Source organism: Octopus bimaculoides, chromosome 10 (assembly GCF_001194135.2).
Source record: "Octopus bimaculoides isolate UCB-OBI-ISO-001 chromosome 10, ASM119413v2, whole genome shotgun sequence".
Lineage (NCBI taxonomy): Eukaryota > Metazoa > Mollusca > Cephalopoda > Octopoda > Octopodidae > Octopus > Octopus bimaculoides.
In genome coordinates, this window is record NC_068990.1 from 25,080,310 (window position 1) to 25,096,607 (window position 16,298).

Below are 16,298 nucleotides of genomic sequence, written 5' to 3' on the forward strand. Positions count from 1 at the left end.
TCATACATGCCAAACAGTGCAGCTGATTTCTCTACAAATTCCTATATTGTCAAAGCTCATTTTGATAACTTGTCATTTGTCTCAATGCAGGGCCATAGAGCAACACACACATACACACTCTTTTACATAGATACATTAGAGCCGTATTGATGCATGCCATTCATTAAACTAGACACAAGACCCATTTCTGTCAGAGTTTTGTCCCCATAGAAGAAGAATAAAGCTTTGATACTGGAATACATGGTATTAGCCCAGTCAGGGGCAAAACTGAGAAAACTGTCAACTCTTGATGTAACAAATATATCTTTCCAACATATTGACTTTTATATAAGATAATGTCTGCGCTATGGAAAATATATTTATGATATGCTTTACAATTCTTACATTACTATATATACATATATACATGGATGCACACATTTGTACACATACACACACATTATATCTTTTATCTTTTATTTGTTTCAGTCTTTGGACTGTGGCCATGCTGGGACACTGTCTTGATGAATTTTCAGTTGAATAAAATGATCCTAATACCCATTTTGTGAAGCTTAGTGCTTATTTTATTGGTCACTTTTTGCTGAACTGCTAAGTTGTGGTGACATAAACACACCAACATTGGTTGTCAAATAATGATGGGGAACAGACAGACACACACACACACACAATGGGCTTCTTTCATTTTCCACCTACCAAATCCAATTACAAAGCTTTGGTTGACCCAAGGCTGTAGTAGAAGACATTTACTCAAAATGCCACACAATGGGGCTGAACCCAGAATCATGTGGTTGGGAAGCAAGCTTCTTCCCACACAGCCATGCCAGCACCTAACTTTTTCACACACACACATGTAGGAATCTATGTATAAACATCTCGAAAAAGAAAAAAAAAACTTTAAAGACGTCAGTATATAGAAAACTGGTAACTTACTTCAGCCGATTGTTGAAGGGCTTCTTCAATTGAATTGGAGCGTTCGCGAACAAGGTTACGAATGTGTTCAACATGTTTATTAGATTCATCCAACATTTCTTGCATTCTTTCAGCATCTTCATCACCACAGAGGCTGCTCAATGCAGAGCCAGTTTTGTTCAATTTCTCAATCAATGGTTTGTGATCAATCACATCTTGACGAATCAACTAGAAAATATCAAATGGATTGACATGTAGAGAAAGAAGACATGTGATGTAGCAATGGGAGAAGGAAAGACACAAACTAGTGAACATGGTGGGAAATAGGTAAATGATGGTAAATATGTAGAGCAAAAGCTAACATGTAGAAAGAGAGAGAAAGATTGGTGGACTTGGAGAAAAAAGACGATGGTAAATGTGTAGAGAGAAAGAAACAGACTGGCAATTATGGAGGAAAGAAGCTCTATGATGGTAAACATGTAGCCAAAAAAAAAAAAAACATTGAATATGGAGAGAGAAACAGCCCATAGAAAAACATGTAGAGACAGACACAAGAGGGTGAACATGGAGAGGCAGGCACATGGGCATGTAGAGAAAATAAATAAAAAAGGCAGTCAAATGAGAGAGAGAAACGAAAATTTATCTCATTCTTTTGTTTCACCTCACTTATAACTGACATTGTTTTAAATTTTGGAAACATAAAAAAACATTTACTATATATATGTACAATGAGCTTTCTTCAGTGTCAATCAAACTCGGTCATAAGATATTGATAGGTCAAAACTGAAACTAAATGGTCTGGAAGCAAACTTCCTAACTATATATCCATGCCTGCATGTTATATCATCATTATTTAATATATGTTTTCCATGAGCAAGTGAGCTGCAAGGCTGCATTGAGCCTCAATGTCTACTTTGGCACAGTTTTTATGGCTGGATTTCTTTCCTAATGCCAATCACTTTACAGAGTGTACTGGGCATATTTATCAAATATATATATATATTAGTTGAACTGTTGATACAACATGATGTTCTGGTGATCTGATGAACAAGTTTTCTTTATTTCCATTAATTTGTGAATATACATTTGTATTGTATAATGATGAGCATACATATTGATGCAAACAAGTACACATAATTTCTTGCATATTAAAATTAATACTGCAATGAAGAAGGTTGCAAAATGGCTGTAATCCTATGGAAGTCACTTAGGAAGTTTGAGAGTTGAATATATATTTTATTTAACTGACTTTATGTTCATATAAATATTATATTAAATATATACACATTAAATATTACAACAAGATAAAAAGTTATTCAAACCTTAGCTTTCTCCTGCTGTCGCTTCAACTGTTCAGAATTAATAGGTATGACATCAAGTTCTGACAGCGAGGGTTCAAGTTCTTCAAACCAGGACTGCAAGTGGGTGTGGGTTTCATGGAAATGTTTGGAGAGTGGTAAAGCTTGCTCAAGCTGGCTTAACCTGTCTGCATTAATTTTCATTACTGTGTCAATCTGTGTCTTGAGAGTCTCCATTTTTTCTTTGATCACTGGCTCTTCATCCAGTTTGTTTTCTCGCAGAAGTTTTTTAGCCGCAGCTAGAAGATCTCGGGCTCTGTCCTTCTGGCTACCAACTTCTGCATCCAGAAACTGATGAAAAACAAACAAAACAACATTACAGACATAAACCAGCACAATTTCTTACATCATTTTAAATACTTTGGTTGAATAATAATTCATTCTACTATAGGTACTAGCCCTGAAATGCCGGGGAGAGGACTAGTCAATTACATCAACCCCAGTATTTCACTGGTACATAATTTATTGATCCCGAGAAGATGAAAGGCAAACTCGACCTTGGAGGAATTTGAACTCAGAATGTAATGATGGGTAAAATACCATTAAGCATTTTGTCCAGCGTGCTAACAATTCTGCCAGCTTGCTACCTTAATAATAATCCTTTCTTCTTCTTCTTTTTCTACTACTACTAATAATAATAATAATGATGATTAAAGGTGATTGGAATGGAATGTCCTGTAGAGCTTCTACAAAAAGTCTGTCTCTTATCATCAGAAGAAAAATCATCAGAAGGGTTATGAGCACTTGAAGGCCTATTGAAATCACGTGGATATTTAAGGTTATGGGTAGGAACCTCTACCCACATTAATTCTACAAAGAATAAGACCAATCCTAAGTCAAGTTCAATAATAACTCTAATATTGGTTGAAAGCCAGCAATTTTGAAGGCAGGGTGGGGGAAGTCAATGATATGGACCCAAATACTTCACTGATACTTTATTTTATTGAACCTGAAAGGAGGAAAGGCAAATCAGAAAGAAATGCTGCTAAGCATTTTGCCTGATACACTTACAATTCTGATGGCTTGCCATCTTAATAACAACAGCATAAATATAATATATTGTAGTAATGCTAATAGTGGTAAGAATAGTCATACCAGGGGAGTCATACCAGGGGAGTCATTGGTATGATGAAAAGAAGGAAAAGCAGAGAAAAAGGGAAAAGAAAAGCAAAATGAGTGAATCATCATTAATGGAAGTTTTCAATCCTCCATTATGAAAGATATCAAGTTAATATTGTTATAATTCAAGGAATCTTCAATGAACTTAGCTAATTTTCTATCATAGCTCAGAGAAAACAGAATAGAAGGTTACTGAACAGAGATAGCTCTGGTTCTGTTATATTAGAGAATCAAGCATTGGGGAGTTTTCAGACATCGATGGTTAGGATTGTTGTAATTTAGAGATCACACAGTGAAGGTTCAGTGAGAAGAAAGCTGTGTTCTGTGAATGGGCAATTACCAGCTACAGTATTTGCATTCAGCTTAGAAGTAGCAATGGATAGATAGATAGATAGATAGATAGACATATGGAGGGATAGACAGACAGATAGATACAAGCTGATGTTGAACTAAAGAAAAAAAGAAAAATGATTGAGAGAGGAAGATGTATTGAGTGAAATGGAAAATTTTCCTGACTTACTTTTTGGTCTTCCAGTTGGCTTTGAATTTTCCCAGATTCACAGCTAACTGAATCAGCTCCAATTATTTCATTCTGTGTGTCACCAAACCAACCCAACAATTCATCAATCTCATTCAGAACCTAATAAAGAATTGAAACAAAATAATGCACTGATATACAATGGATATGGATTATAATAATGTATTAATATTGATAGGTGAAGGTGCATGGTCTAGTGGTTAGATTGTTACACTCATGATTGTGAGACTGTTGTTTCAATTCCTGAAACCAGGTGGTGCATTGTTAACTTAAACAAAACATTTCATCTCCTGTTGCTCTGTTGGAGTTACATGTGTTGAATAGCAGTTTGACTCAGCTTAACATTAAAGTTTCCTGGGTAGAGGATACATCCACCTCATCCGAACACTTGATGAGGCAGACATACCCTATGACCAAAAACTTTAATTAATATGAAGCTCAGCCAAATTGTTATAGCTTTATATGTGTGTGTGTGTGTGTGTGTGTGTTAGTGGAGGGGCACAAAAAAATTTTCAAATTTTCCAAGGAAATTGATTGAAATAAAATCAAGTAAAATAAAGTAGAATATTTGTCAAAAAATTCTCAAACAATCTAAATATTCAACTTTATTTCATTCTTTTTCATTTCTTTGGAAATTCTGAAGAATTTCTGTACCTGCATATAAATAAATTAAGGACCAATTCCTTCATTTCTCCTGACTAACCTTGTTATTCTTATTATTATCAATATACTATTCTGTACACAACCAAAAACGTTTTATTCCTATATGTGAGTGTGTGTGTGTGATAGTTAAGTAGATTTTTCTTAATTCAAATTATTTGATCAATTTATACCTCGAGAGATTTCTGTCGAGAAAGACGTATCTTCTCTGCTTTGGAATTTATCTGTTCACTGAGGGCCTCAAACCGATGGCTATCTTTATTTGCAATATCTGTGAGGCGTGCACAGGCTTCTTCAGGTAGGAGGTCACCAAGTTTACTACCCTGGGTGCTGATAACATTCAACAATGGCTGGGCCACAGATAGCTGCTCTTCCAGTTTCTATATAAAGATAAGCAAGTTTGTAATTTAGTAATTATGTAAAACATAAGACATTTCAAAGCTTTATTTAACTGAACAGGAAGGAGAAAAGGGAAAGTGAGAGATTCAAAGAAATCTGAATGGAACTTTTGTTTAATAGTGACTTTAACCCTGAAGGCACATGACTCAGTAGTTAGAGCATCAGGATCACAATCATGAGGTAGTGAGTTCGATTCCTGGACTGGGCAGTGTGTTGTGTTCTGGAGCAAGACACTTTATTTCACATTGCTCCGGTTCACTCAGCTGTAGAAATGAGTTGTGATGTCACTGGTGCCAAGCTGTACCAGACTTTGCCTTTCCCTTGGATAACATTGCTGGTGTGGAGAGGGGAGACTGGTCTTCCATAAACAACAACCTTGCTTGGACTTGTGCCTCAGAGGGTAACTTTCTAGGTGCAATCTCATGGTCATTCATGGCTGAAGGGGGTCTTTAGCCTTTTACTCAATAGATGATGATCATCATCATCGTTTTAATGTCCACTTTCCCATGCTTGTGTACATTGGATGAAATTCAGTGAGATAGATTTTTGACAGCCAGATGTCCTTCTTGTTGCCAACCTTCACCTGTTTCCAAGGTAGTATTTCCCCCATGGCCAGACATGAAAGACAGCTTGTATGATGGTAATGCTTGTGTACAACTATCACACAACAGCAAGGCTAGGTGACACTAAAACACTCACACACCCACAATGAGCTTCTTTCAGATTCTGTCAACCAAATTCCCTCATAAGGCTTTGGTCAGCCAGGAACTATAGTCGAAGACTTGCTCATGGTATCACACAATGGGACTGAACCCAGAACCATTAAGCAGGGAAGCAAACTTCTGAACCACACAGCATGGTGCTATATTAACAGCACATTGTCAAGTGGCGGGTGTTAAGAAGGGACATTTGGCCATGGAAGTTATTCATTATTCCCCTCTCTCATCATCAAGTCTGTCTTATAACTATCTCCATCGTGCCAATCATGCTACATGAATTACTATTAATCACTTTCTTCTATTACTACTTCCTCTATTGCCCTCTCCTAATACCACTGTTCCTTCTCCACAAAATCATAATCTCTCTTCACCCACCTATCCCGATTCCCTCTCTCCATTCTCTCTTCTTTTCAGTCTCTTCAGGTTGCCTTGAAGGAAAGGTAACAACATAGCTTATAGAATCCTATTTAGTCTTGCCTAAAACAGGATAACCTCTGTAGGGCTAGTGCTACAATAAATGCACCCTGCTCAGAACACACTATAAACATGTTAGTGTACGGAAGGGCACCCAGCCAAAGGAACCAAACCAAAAACGAAATGCATGAGGACAATGTGGGTTTCTGATCTGCCTAAAAGAGTAGGAACTCTAGATGAGAAATTGCACTGTGAAGATTTATCTAACACATGTCAACATGGAAAGTGAGATAAAATGGAGATAAAAGTGATAATGATGACCATGAAGGCAATACTTTCAAAATGGATGAAATGTAAACACGCTCTTTAGCCTTCACCTACATGTTCATATCACGACTTCATCATTTAATGTCAATGTTCCAATGCTGGCATGGGTTGGACAGTTTGACAGGAACTGATGTGTCCAAGGAATGCATCAAGCTCCAGTGTCTGTTTTGGCATGGTTTTTGCTGTTGGAGGCCTTTCCTAACACTTCCAAACACTTCAAAGCATGAACAGAGTGCTTTTTTTGTGCCATCTGCACTATTAAGGTCACCATGGAGTTCATAAGACTACAAACCCTAAAGTATATCCTGTATATGGTCAACTAAAAAATTCTAGGAAATATTGTCATCTATTTCATCAAGTCTAGAATGAAAAAGTTGAATCTTGTACAATTTATATGAGAATTGTGAGAGTTCTAACAAAGATCAAGTGTATTATCAGCAAACCATTAAGCCAATCCTTACTTTAATGTGACTTTCAACCTCTTGACCAGCGAGCTCTTTGGATCTTAATTCTGGTTCAACATTTGCAAGCCACTCTAAAAATTTAAAGTGGGCTTCATTGAACTGCTTAGCCAATGGCACAGCCTCTTCCAGTTGTTTCAGCAAATCATTTACTGTTTTCTTGTAGTTATTGTATCTATCAATTGTAGCAGTAACTCGGTTAGGCATCAGATCAGCATCATCTAAATCAAAGAGAAAATTTTCAATATCAGACACAATATTGTTAGGTTGATCATATTCAGGCAAAAATGTACAGAACTATGGAATTTACGTAATTAATGTTAACTGTTACCCTTTTGATGCCAGTTTGCTAAGTATCTAGTTCTATAATATAACCTTCCTGTTTTATTGTGATCAAAATCAAAACCTTCCATTAAAATTGTGTGTTAATGTGTTCCAATACCAGCTTAATAATGACAAAGTTATTTTCCTATATTCCTCAATTCAAAAATTAATTGAAACAAAAATGGCTTGTTACAAAAGAAATATAGCAACAAAAGTGCTAAATTGAAGAATTTTTTATAAGTCAATTTTTCAGACTATTGACCTCATGTTTGGAAAGATTTTTTAGGAAAATTCTCTTGGATTTACAAACTTGGAGCAGCAGGATACTGCCCCGTGGATTGTAAATGGTAACCATTTAAAAAAAAATCATGTATAACATTTTTTTGGTAATTTTGGGAAAAGATTACAAATTTGTTGGGAAAGGATATAGTTGAGTGAAACCATCCTACAGTACCATACTGGTACTTATTGATCACAAATGTAAGTTAAACAACCAAAATTGGAATTTGGAATTAGAATGCCAAATAATGTGACTAAATAAAAACAATGCAGATCAATCTACCACTCTCCTAACTGTGGTAACATATCATTTTTTAAAATTTAATATTTAGAACAAAAATACACAAGATGGTGTATATGAAAATATAGGGAGGAAAAATCTTCAAAAACTACAATTTGCTGGGGTTTTTTGTCTGAAGTTATATGAAAATAATCTGGTAATTAAGAATTCCCCTTCACCCAAGCCAGAACATTTTAAAATAGCTTAGTGCATTTTGAAAAGTAGATAACCAAAAATATTTACCCTTCGAAAATTCCTGTAGATGTTTGCCTTTTTCAGTCAGGGTTTCTAAGTTTGGTTCTTGCTCAAGAAACTCTTCTGTTAATTTCTATAATAATAGTAATAACAATGATAATAATAATAATAATCCCAACACCACTAACAATAATAATCATAAAATAAACTGAATCTATAGATTAACCTTTTTAAAAAATTCAGCATGCTTTGGTATATAGTTCTTAAAATAAAGAAACATCTTCAGAAATGCAATTATTATTATTATTTACTTGTTCCAGCCAAGTGACTGGGACATAGCAAGAATTTGAAATATGTAAATCAATTTAGAACAAACACAGACAACAACACTCCCATTAGTAAATTAATAACTTCTGAACTTAGAATTTCTGAGAAAGTGAGTGTCATCAGTTGAAACAGCATTAGATTAAAACATCTGTGTACCATACTTACACACACACACACACACTCCTTCATTCCACTGAAAGGCTTGATGCTGTGGTTTTTGTTTGAGAGGAAATCTCTTCATAGATGTTATGTTAAAGTCTCAGGTTAAAACCATAGCATCATGCTTTTTGATGGCGTTATATACACATTAAGTATGGTATGTAGATGGCTATTTTATTTCTAAGCAATATACAACTGACAGATTTTATGATAAGTGTTGAGAGTAATAACTTATTTGTACATGCTCATTATTGAATTAAGAGGTTTTTCTATATATTTTGCAAGTCATTTACATCATAATCAGCAGAAAAATAAGCATTCCAAGAGAATTTTTTTCTATAGGTGTAGAAGGGAGAAGTGAGTTCATTAACTCATTCTTAGATAATCCTAATCCTTCAATATTGATTCTAGAATACATTTAGAGACATCTAAAAAAAAAAATACCAATAATTAAAGAATTAAAAAAACTCTTATGAAATAGTTTGTTTTTAACCATGACACTCAAAGTAGATAAAGCTATAAAAAATAGCAGGCAAACATTGGGCTAAAAATCCTTTTGGATGTATAAAGTCAAAAATTAATTATTTCCTGTTCACTCAAAATTTCTATATTCTTATGAACTAAACAAAATTTATTTATTTTTTTTTTGATAGATACCTTTAACATCGAAACATATTTTTCCATACTGTCCACGTCATGAGGATTTGGCTTGACAACAGAAATTTTGGCATTGCATGAATCAAGCCAAGCAGTTAAAGATTCATAACATTCTTGGAATTCTTTAGCAACATCAACCATTTTTTCCAAAGCATTCATACGTTCAGTTGAGGCAAATACAAGATTATTCCAACGTTCTTGCAGTTCTTCGATTTGTTTCTTGATTTGTTCCTGCTCTTTTGGAGCAACAGATTTCATAAGCTTCTTGCCAGAGTCTTCGACTGACTTTATTCCTTCCTCTCGATCATCCAAAAGTTTCTTGAGGAACTGCAATGGATGAAAACAGAAATATTGGTTTCTAATATTGGCATAAAACCATGAATTTGGAATAAATAAGTCATGGATGAAATAGTTGATTATATCAGCCCCAGTAATTGCCCGGTACTTATTTTATCAACCTTAAAAGGAGAAACGGTAAAATTGCCTTTGGTGGGGTTTGAACTTAGAAAATAAAGAGAAGCAACTAAATGTAGCAAAACATATTATCCATCCTTCCACTAATTCTGGTAATTTATCACCCTTAAGTTGATAAGCATACTATCTATCTATGGTGCAAAAATAAAGAAAACATGAAGTCTAGGTAAGTATATTAGGTTTATGCTCAGGAAAAATAGAAGGAAAAAGTGTTTTATGTTTTGAGCATAAGCTTTTCTACAGAAAGAATAGACGCGGAGAGAAAAGACAAATATGTTACAAAGGGATTTTATGTTTTTACCATCAACCAAGCTTCATTGACAAAGGTTATGGTAGAAGATACATGACCAGGTTACCACACTGTGACATTGAAATTGGAACTATGGGATTGCAAACTTCTTAACCACATACTCAAGTCTACACTCACTGGCCATTCTCATGTTCTAATACACTGGCCATTCTTATATTCTATTACACAGGCAATCCATCCTTATTAATACCCTAGCAATTTAAATGGTTTAAAACAAATTACTTACTCTCTGATCTTGAATTTGGGTTTTTAGCATCTTATAGTCAGTAGATGGTGCTTTTTGATTACTAATCATGTCTTCAGTTTCTTTGAGCCATTCCAACACTGATTCAACAGTGTCAGTGAACTTCCCAGAATGTAACAAGGCATCGTCCAGTGATCGTTCTCTTTCTTGCAGCTGTAACGGAAGAAATGGATTAGACAGGCCGGCTGAGTAACAACCATTCATAATGTAAAGCTAGTGTGTGTGTGTGTGTGTGTGTGTGCGTGTGAATGAATGTGAGTATGTATATATATATATATATGTACAGGAGTGGTCATTGTTTTAACGTTCATTTTTCCATGTTAGTGTAGATTTCCTATAGCTGGGAACCCTTCTTGTCACCAGGCCTCATCTGTTGCCAAATAAGCTGATTTCCTCAAGGCCAAATATATTTTCATGGTAAATTGGAAATGAACAACATTTGTATGACGGTGACACCCGTTTACAACTATCAAAAGATGTCAAGATAGAGACACACACACAACAGGTTTCTTTCAGTTTCTGTCTACCAGATCCACTGACAAGACTGTAGAAGATACTTGCTTAAGGTGCCACACAGTGGGACTGAACCTGAAACCATGTGATCAGAAAGCAAAGTTCTTCACTACAGATCCATACTTGTGCTCATCATCATCATGTATACATAAAAGTGTCCAATTTCTTTGGTCAGTTATTGTATGTTTAGGTAAGTCCCTTAACACATCAGGTCATTGGGATATCGCTGAATACTTCCATCTTTCCCTGGGGTGTATCTGAAACAAATGAGTTTGGCAGAACAACCCCCCACCTCACCCAAACTCTCCAAGCAATAATGATAGGACGAGAACTAAAAGTAGGTGAACTGGTCCATTAAGAGTTAAATATGATGTCCATGGACAAAGTTGAAATGTTGGTGAAGGACAAATTGTCAAATAGTCAACACTTGGACTGATGGGTCAATATTCAATCACATTCAGCCCTTCATCATCATCCTTTAATGTTTGTTTTGCATGCTGGTATGGGTTGGACAGTTTGACAAGATCTGGCAAGCTGCAGAGCCACACCAAGCCTCAATGTCAGCTTTCGTATGGTTTCTATAGATGGATGCCCTTCCTAACACCAACCAGTGTGTAGTGGGTGCTTTTATTTCATAATTATTACTTCACTGATGATAAAAATAAAAAGGAAGCAAAATGAAGACAAACCTTCTCATTCAACTGTGCCCATTTCTCATTCAATGTTTCAAGCTTGTTATCCAATTGATTTGTATTCAAACCAGGAGAAGCTGACTGGATCAACTGGCGACTCTCTTCAGTTACTTTCTGTAGATTTTCATGCAGAGGCTCAAGATTGCTCTTGACAAAATGCTGTATGAAACAAAACGATTTGAAATTGTCATTAGTTAATAACTTTGTGAGACACATTTCTAATAAGATACACTGCTTATGGATTTCAGTTATTGTTTCTAAAAAAATAATCAATCATTTGAAGGAACTTAGTAAAATAACTGTAGCAAGGCATAGCTTCAAAGATGTTAGCTCAGTAATGAGAAAAAGGCTGCAGCATATCAGGTGATTTGCTCTGAATTCTGACCAGTTTCAGCTGCAACTGTTTGATCATATGATTTGAATGGAAATTTTCATAAGTTTTCTGCCAAAAGATAGTCAAAAATATAGAAGCATGGGACTATCAGCGCAGAGGTTGAGAGAGGTCCCAGAGAAGACAGATGAACAGGATTCTTGGTCGAATGCTTGAGCTGGGGTTAAACAGAATCGCTTTTCCCACAATGTGCTTCTCTAAGTAGTGACATAAGACATTCTTAATTCTCACTTGTCACCAACATGAAGATGTAGCAATCTACTTCTAAGCCAACATATATATAAAACTTGTGATCAACAATACAGTCTCTGGTAAATATTTATTGTCCGCATTGTGATGTTTGTGTATAAACACTTCCCTCAAAAACTTCAATAGACTTGGTTTAATATGGATAACAACAACAACAGCCCAAACCAGCCTAACCAAGATAACAATAACCCCTCTAACCAAGGGCTAAATAACTAACAAATATTTTCATCAGTAAGTTGGGAGTTTGGAATATAAGAAAAAGAGTTTGAAATAAAATTATAGTAAAAGGTTTTAACTTTTAATTAAAATACAAACACTTTAAAAGAGGCAATTTTGTATCAAAGAACCAGGAATTAACTCAGGCAGATTTGTTTGAAAATTGTTGAACAACCCTTGGCGTGATGGTGGTCACTGAAATCATAAAGGCAGCAGATGGCAGAATTGGATGACTGGTAAACAAAATACCTTGTGTTATTTAGATGTTAGGTATAAATCCCAGAGACCAGCTTTGCTTTGCATCCTTCCAGGGTCAATAAAATACTGGTCACACAAGAGCACGTGGCCTTGAGTCTATATTAGAAATCATGATTTGTATTATTACTAAAGGCAGAATTGGTAGAGCAACAAAGTAAATGCCTTGTGATATTTACTTCATTTACATTCCTTTAATACTGGCAAGATCAACTTTCAGTTTCTGTCTACCAAATCCACTCACAAGGCTTTCATCAGCCTTGAGCTATTAGAGAACACTTGCCAAAGGTGCCACACAGTGAGAGTGAACCCAAAGCCACATGGCTGGGAAGCGAACTTCTTCACCTTACACTCAAGCTTCCAACATCTACAAAATTTCTTGCCATGTCATTATGTTAGAAATTAAGTCCCACTTAAGCACTGGGGTCGATATAATCGACTGGCCCACGCCTCCAACTTTTTAGGTCTTGTGCCTATAGTAGAAAGGATTATTATTATTATTATTATTATTATTATTATTATTATTTTTGAATTGTATCAAGAGCTAGTCTAATGAACTAGATGGTTTAGAGTATCAAGTTCCATTCCTTGTATTACTATATAAAAGGCCTCAAAAAATATTTTCCAAGTCACTAACCTTCATTTGCTCCTGTTGCTTTTTGATCACAGGAACACTGCTGCCAACTGGTTCTTCAGACTGAAGGAGGACCAATGTTCTGTCGATGTCACTGTGTAACTTCTGTAGCTTGGCATCATTGTCGTTCATTTTGTTTAATGTGTCAACAGCTTCCGTCTCAAATGCTTTAGATTTCTCAGCCAGGTTGTCATAGAACTTCAACAGAGCAGTAATCTGACAAAGGAACAAAGGTTTTCTTTTATGTTATTTTATCACAAAGAATTTTCCCTCTCATTAACACCATTTTCTTTATATAGCTCTATATACTGAGTGGTAATATGGACTTTTGACAGGTAGAATGTAAACATCTGCTACAATATAAACACTTAAACCAAACAGAGAGTACAGGTGAATATACAAAACATAGAAGCAATGAAAGCAGTTAATTAGAGAGCAAACTTTGTATAAAATCAATGCAAACTGGATTCATTTATCAAAAGAAGGCTGCTAAGTTAAAGACAACCACTTAATGAATATTGAGGGACCCTTAATTCAAAACATAATTTAACATATCAAAGCTGGTGTGGGTTGGACAATCTAAAAGGAACCAATGAGCCAAACGACAGTGTTGAGTTTCAATGTCTGCTTTGGCATCATTTCTTTGGCTGGATATCCTTTCTAACGTCAACCATTTTACAGAGTGTACTGGGTGCTTTTTCATGCCACCAGTACTAGTGAGGTCACCAAGAAACCCACAAGACAGAATCCCTCAATTGAGTGAGGGTGTATTATTGAAAGATGTGGTTTGACACCAGGTGTTGAGAAACTAAAGTATATTAGGACAGGAACAGGAGTCTTGCTGTAGAACAAGATACATGATGGCTTTAACAGGAAAGAAAAAAAACATCTTTTTGATAGTTAGGAAGGAGCATTTTCAGCATTTCTTTCTCCCTCTCTCTCTCAGATTGGGTTTGATTTGGGGGTTGAAAGGAGACAAACTTCCCAAAGATACTAATGAAATCATCATCGTAATAAATAAATAAAAGTCCTTGTTTGATTAGATAAGCTTCAATAGATAAATATATGAAGAAGTATTTCAATGGAGAGATTAAAAGAGACTAACCTGGTTTGTAAATGTTGTACTGTCTGAAAGAAGTCCAGTTTTTACCAGGTCATCACACTCGTTTTTCAGCTGGTTTATTCTATCTTTTTTACCAGCCAAATCAACAGAGAAGAGCTGAGTAAAGATAAAGATACATAAATATATAAGATAAAGCAGAATGCAAGGAAATTGGCGGTGGTCTGTGTTGGAAAAATTTGACAGAATGAGTCGTGAAATTGTCACAGGAAGTGGAGTGTCCAATGTTTCAGGCAGAGTTCTTCTTCAGGGTAAAAATAATGGGAGGAAGATAAAAGAATGACAACAGAGTTTTGTGCAGGCATGACTAGGTGGTTAACAAGTTTGTTACCCAACCACATGGTTCCAAGTTCAGTCTGACTGCATGACACCCTGGGCAAGTGTCTTCTACTAAAATTCCAGGTTGATCTAAGCCTTGTGAATGAATTTGGTGGACAGAAAAAAGTCTGTTGTATATGTATTTATGTATGCATGCATACATGTGTGTGTGTGTGGTATGAAGATTCTAGGAAGTGAGGTTAATATTTGTATCTAATACTTGAATAAATGAAGCTATGAAAATGAAACTGTTCTGCAGTCAACTTTCAAGTTGTAAATGATTGATGCCACTGTTTTAATAGTTAAGGGCAGATGTAAGGTTAGGGTTTCTAATTAATCAAATGAAAGGATTGGGACTGTAGCTTTAAAAAAAAAAATTTAAACAAAAAGGTAAAAAGAACTACCTTCATGTTTTGACATTGCTCTTTCAGTTCTGCCATATCTCTGGCTACTGGTAAGTATGAAGTCAGTCTGGAATCCATTGATAACAACTCATTATCCAAATCCTTCATTTGATTCTGTAAAAATAAGGAAATAGTTAATTCACAAAACAAAACAAAAAACATTTAAGTTAATGGTTTCTATGCCCTTCCTAATACTCAACAAAATCAGTGCCTTTCTCATGAAACCAACACAAGTCAATATTAATCACCTGAGCCAAATTTTGTTTTGTTTGTTTTTTTCTTCTGTTTAATAATAACTTTTACATGTTAAAATAATTGGGATCATTTTATAAATTTTAATATTAATATGTGGCTGGAGAAAACAATTTTAGACAGTGTTGCTCTTACTGCTGACCAGTCAATTGTATTGAAGTGGAATCTGCTTGACAGTCAAGCAGACTGAGGCAAACAGTTTCACACCAACAATGGTATTTGATGATTGAATTTAACTATGATTATAAAAGGGTTAAAGGAGAACTATCCAGATAATTTTTCTTTCTCAGAGAAAGTCACACAATCAATTCAGACCTACCTTGATCAAGTCAATGGTTTGTGATCCAGATTGCATGTCTTTTAGCAAACCATCAACGTTATCCCGAAGTGATGAATGTTTGTCTTCAGCTTTGGACACTTTGGCTGAAATGTTTTCAAGATTAGTGACTTTGGTGTCACCAGAAGATAATCCATTCAGAATGCCCTTTGTGTAGTCAATTTGGTTCTGTACAGGATACAGCTCTTGGTTTAGAGCCTGAAAAATAGCAATAAATTATAATATTGATGTATATATACAAAATTATCTGTTCTAACAGCAGCAACAACAAGTACTTATTATTTCACATAAGGTGCTAGAGTGAATGTGAATAAGCTTGTACAAGGCAAGTAACCATTTAGCCCCAAGCAGCAAGACCCACTGAGGAGGACTAAGAGAATTATCTCAGAGTTCAGAATCATGTGATATATCATTTGCAATTGTCCCTTGCTTTAGTATGTTGGCTATTTTTCTCACTATCTTGATTTCATCAGCTTGTTAACTTCAGTGCTTGTGGCTAATTGAGTTGCTTTTGACTCCTATTTCTAGCAAAACTGCTATCTAGTACCCTTGTTTATATATATTTATATATATATAAGTTCTTTTTTTTAATCTAAAATATACTCTCCTTCATTTTCTACAATGCTTTATTTCACGTTCTATACTTTATTTCACATTACTCCCGTTCACTCAGTTGTAGAAATGATTTGTGACATCACAGGTGCCAAGCTGTATTGCCCTTTGCCTTTCTCTTGGATAACACTGGTGGCATGGAGAGGGGAGGC

At 35.4% G+C, this 16,298-nt stretch overlaps 1 protein-coding gene across 5 annotated transcripts in view; it reads right to left on the reverse strand.

Moving 5' to 3' along the window:
* Positions 1–16,298, reverse strand: part of LOC106880784 (microtubule-actin cross-linking factor 1, isoforms 1/2/3/4) — a 158,214-nt gene that overhangs the window by 46,919 nt on the left and 94,997 nt on the right. For all 5 annotated transcript variants that reach the window (XM_052971076.1, XM_052971075.1, XM_052971077.1 and 2 more), the window contains 13 exons: positions 15,517–15,732; positions 14,946–15,059; positions 14,209–14,322; positions 13,107–13,319; positions 11,356–11,517; positions 10,136–10,306; positions 9,126–9,452; positions 8,031–8,115; positions 6,905–7,125; positions 4,758–4,964; positions 3,907–4,026; positions 2,232–2,558; positions 931–1,137 (listed from right to left, as the gene is read on the reverse strand). In XM_052971076.1, the coding sequence (XP_052827036.1) occupies positions 931–1,137; positions 2,232–2,558; positions 3,907–4,026; positions 4,758–4,964; positions 6,905–7,125; positions 8,031–8,115; positions 9,126–9,452; positions 10,136–10,306; positions 11,356–11,517; positions 13,107–13,319; positions 14,209–14,322; positions 14,946–15,059; positions 15,517–15,732 (2,484 nt within the window). The remainder of the gene's footprint in view (positions 1–930; positions 1,138–2,231; positions 2,559–3,906; positions 4,027–4,757; positions 4,965–6,904; positions 7,126–8,030; positions 8,116–9,125; positions 9,453–10,135; positions 10,307–11,355; positions 11,518–13,106; positions 13,320–14,208; positions 14,323–14,945; positions 15,060–15,516; positions 15,733–16,298) is intronic.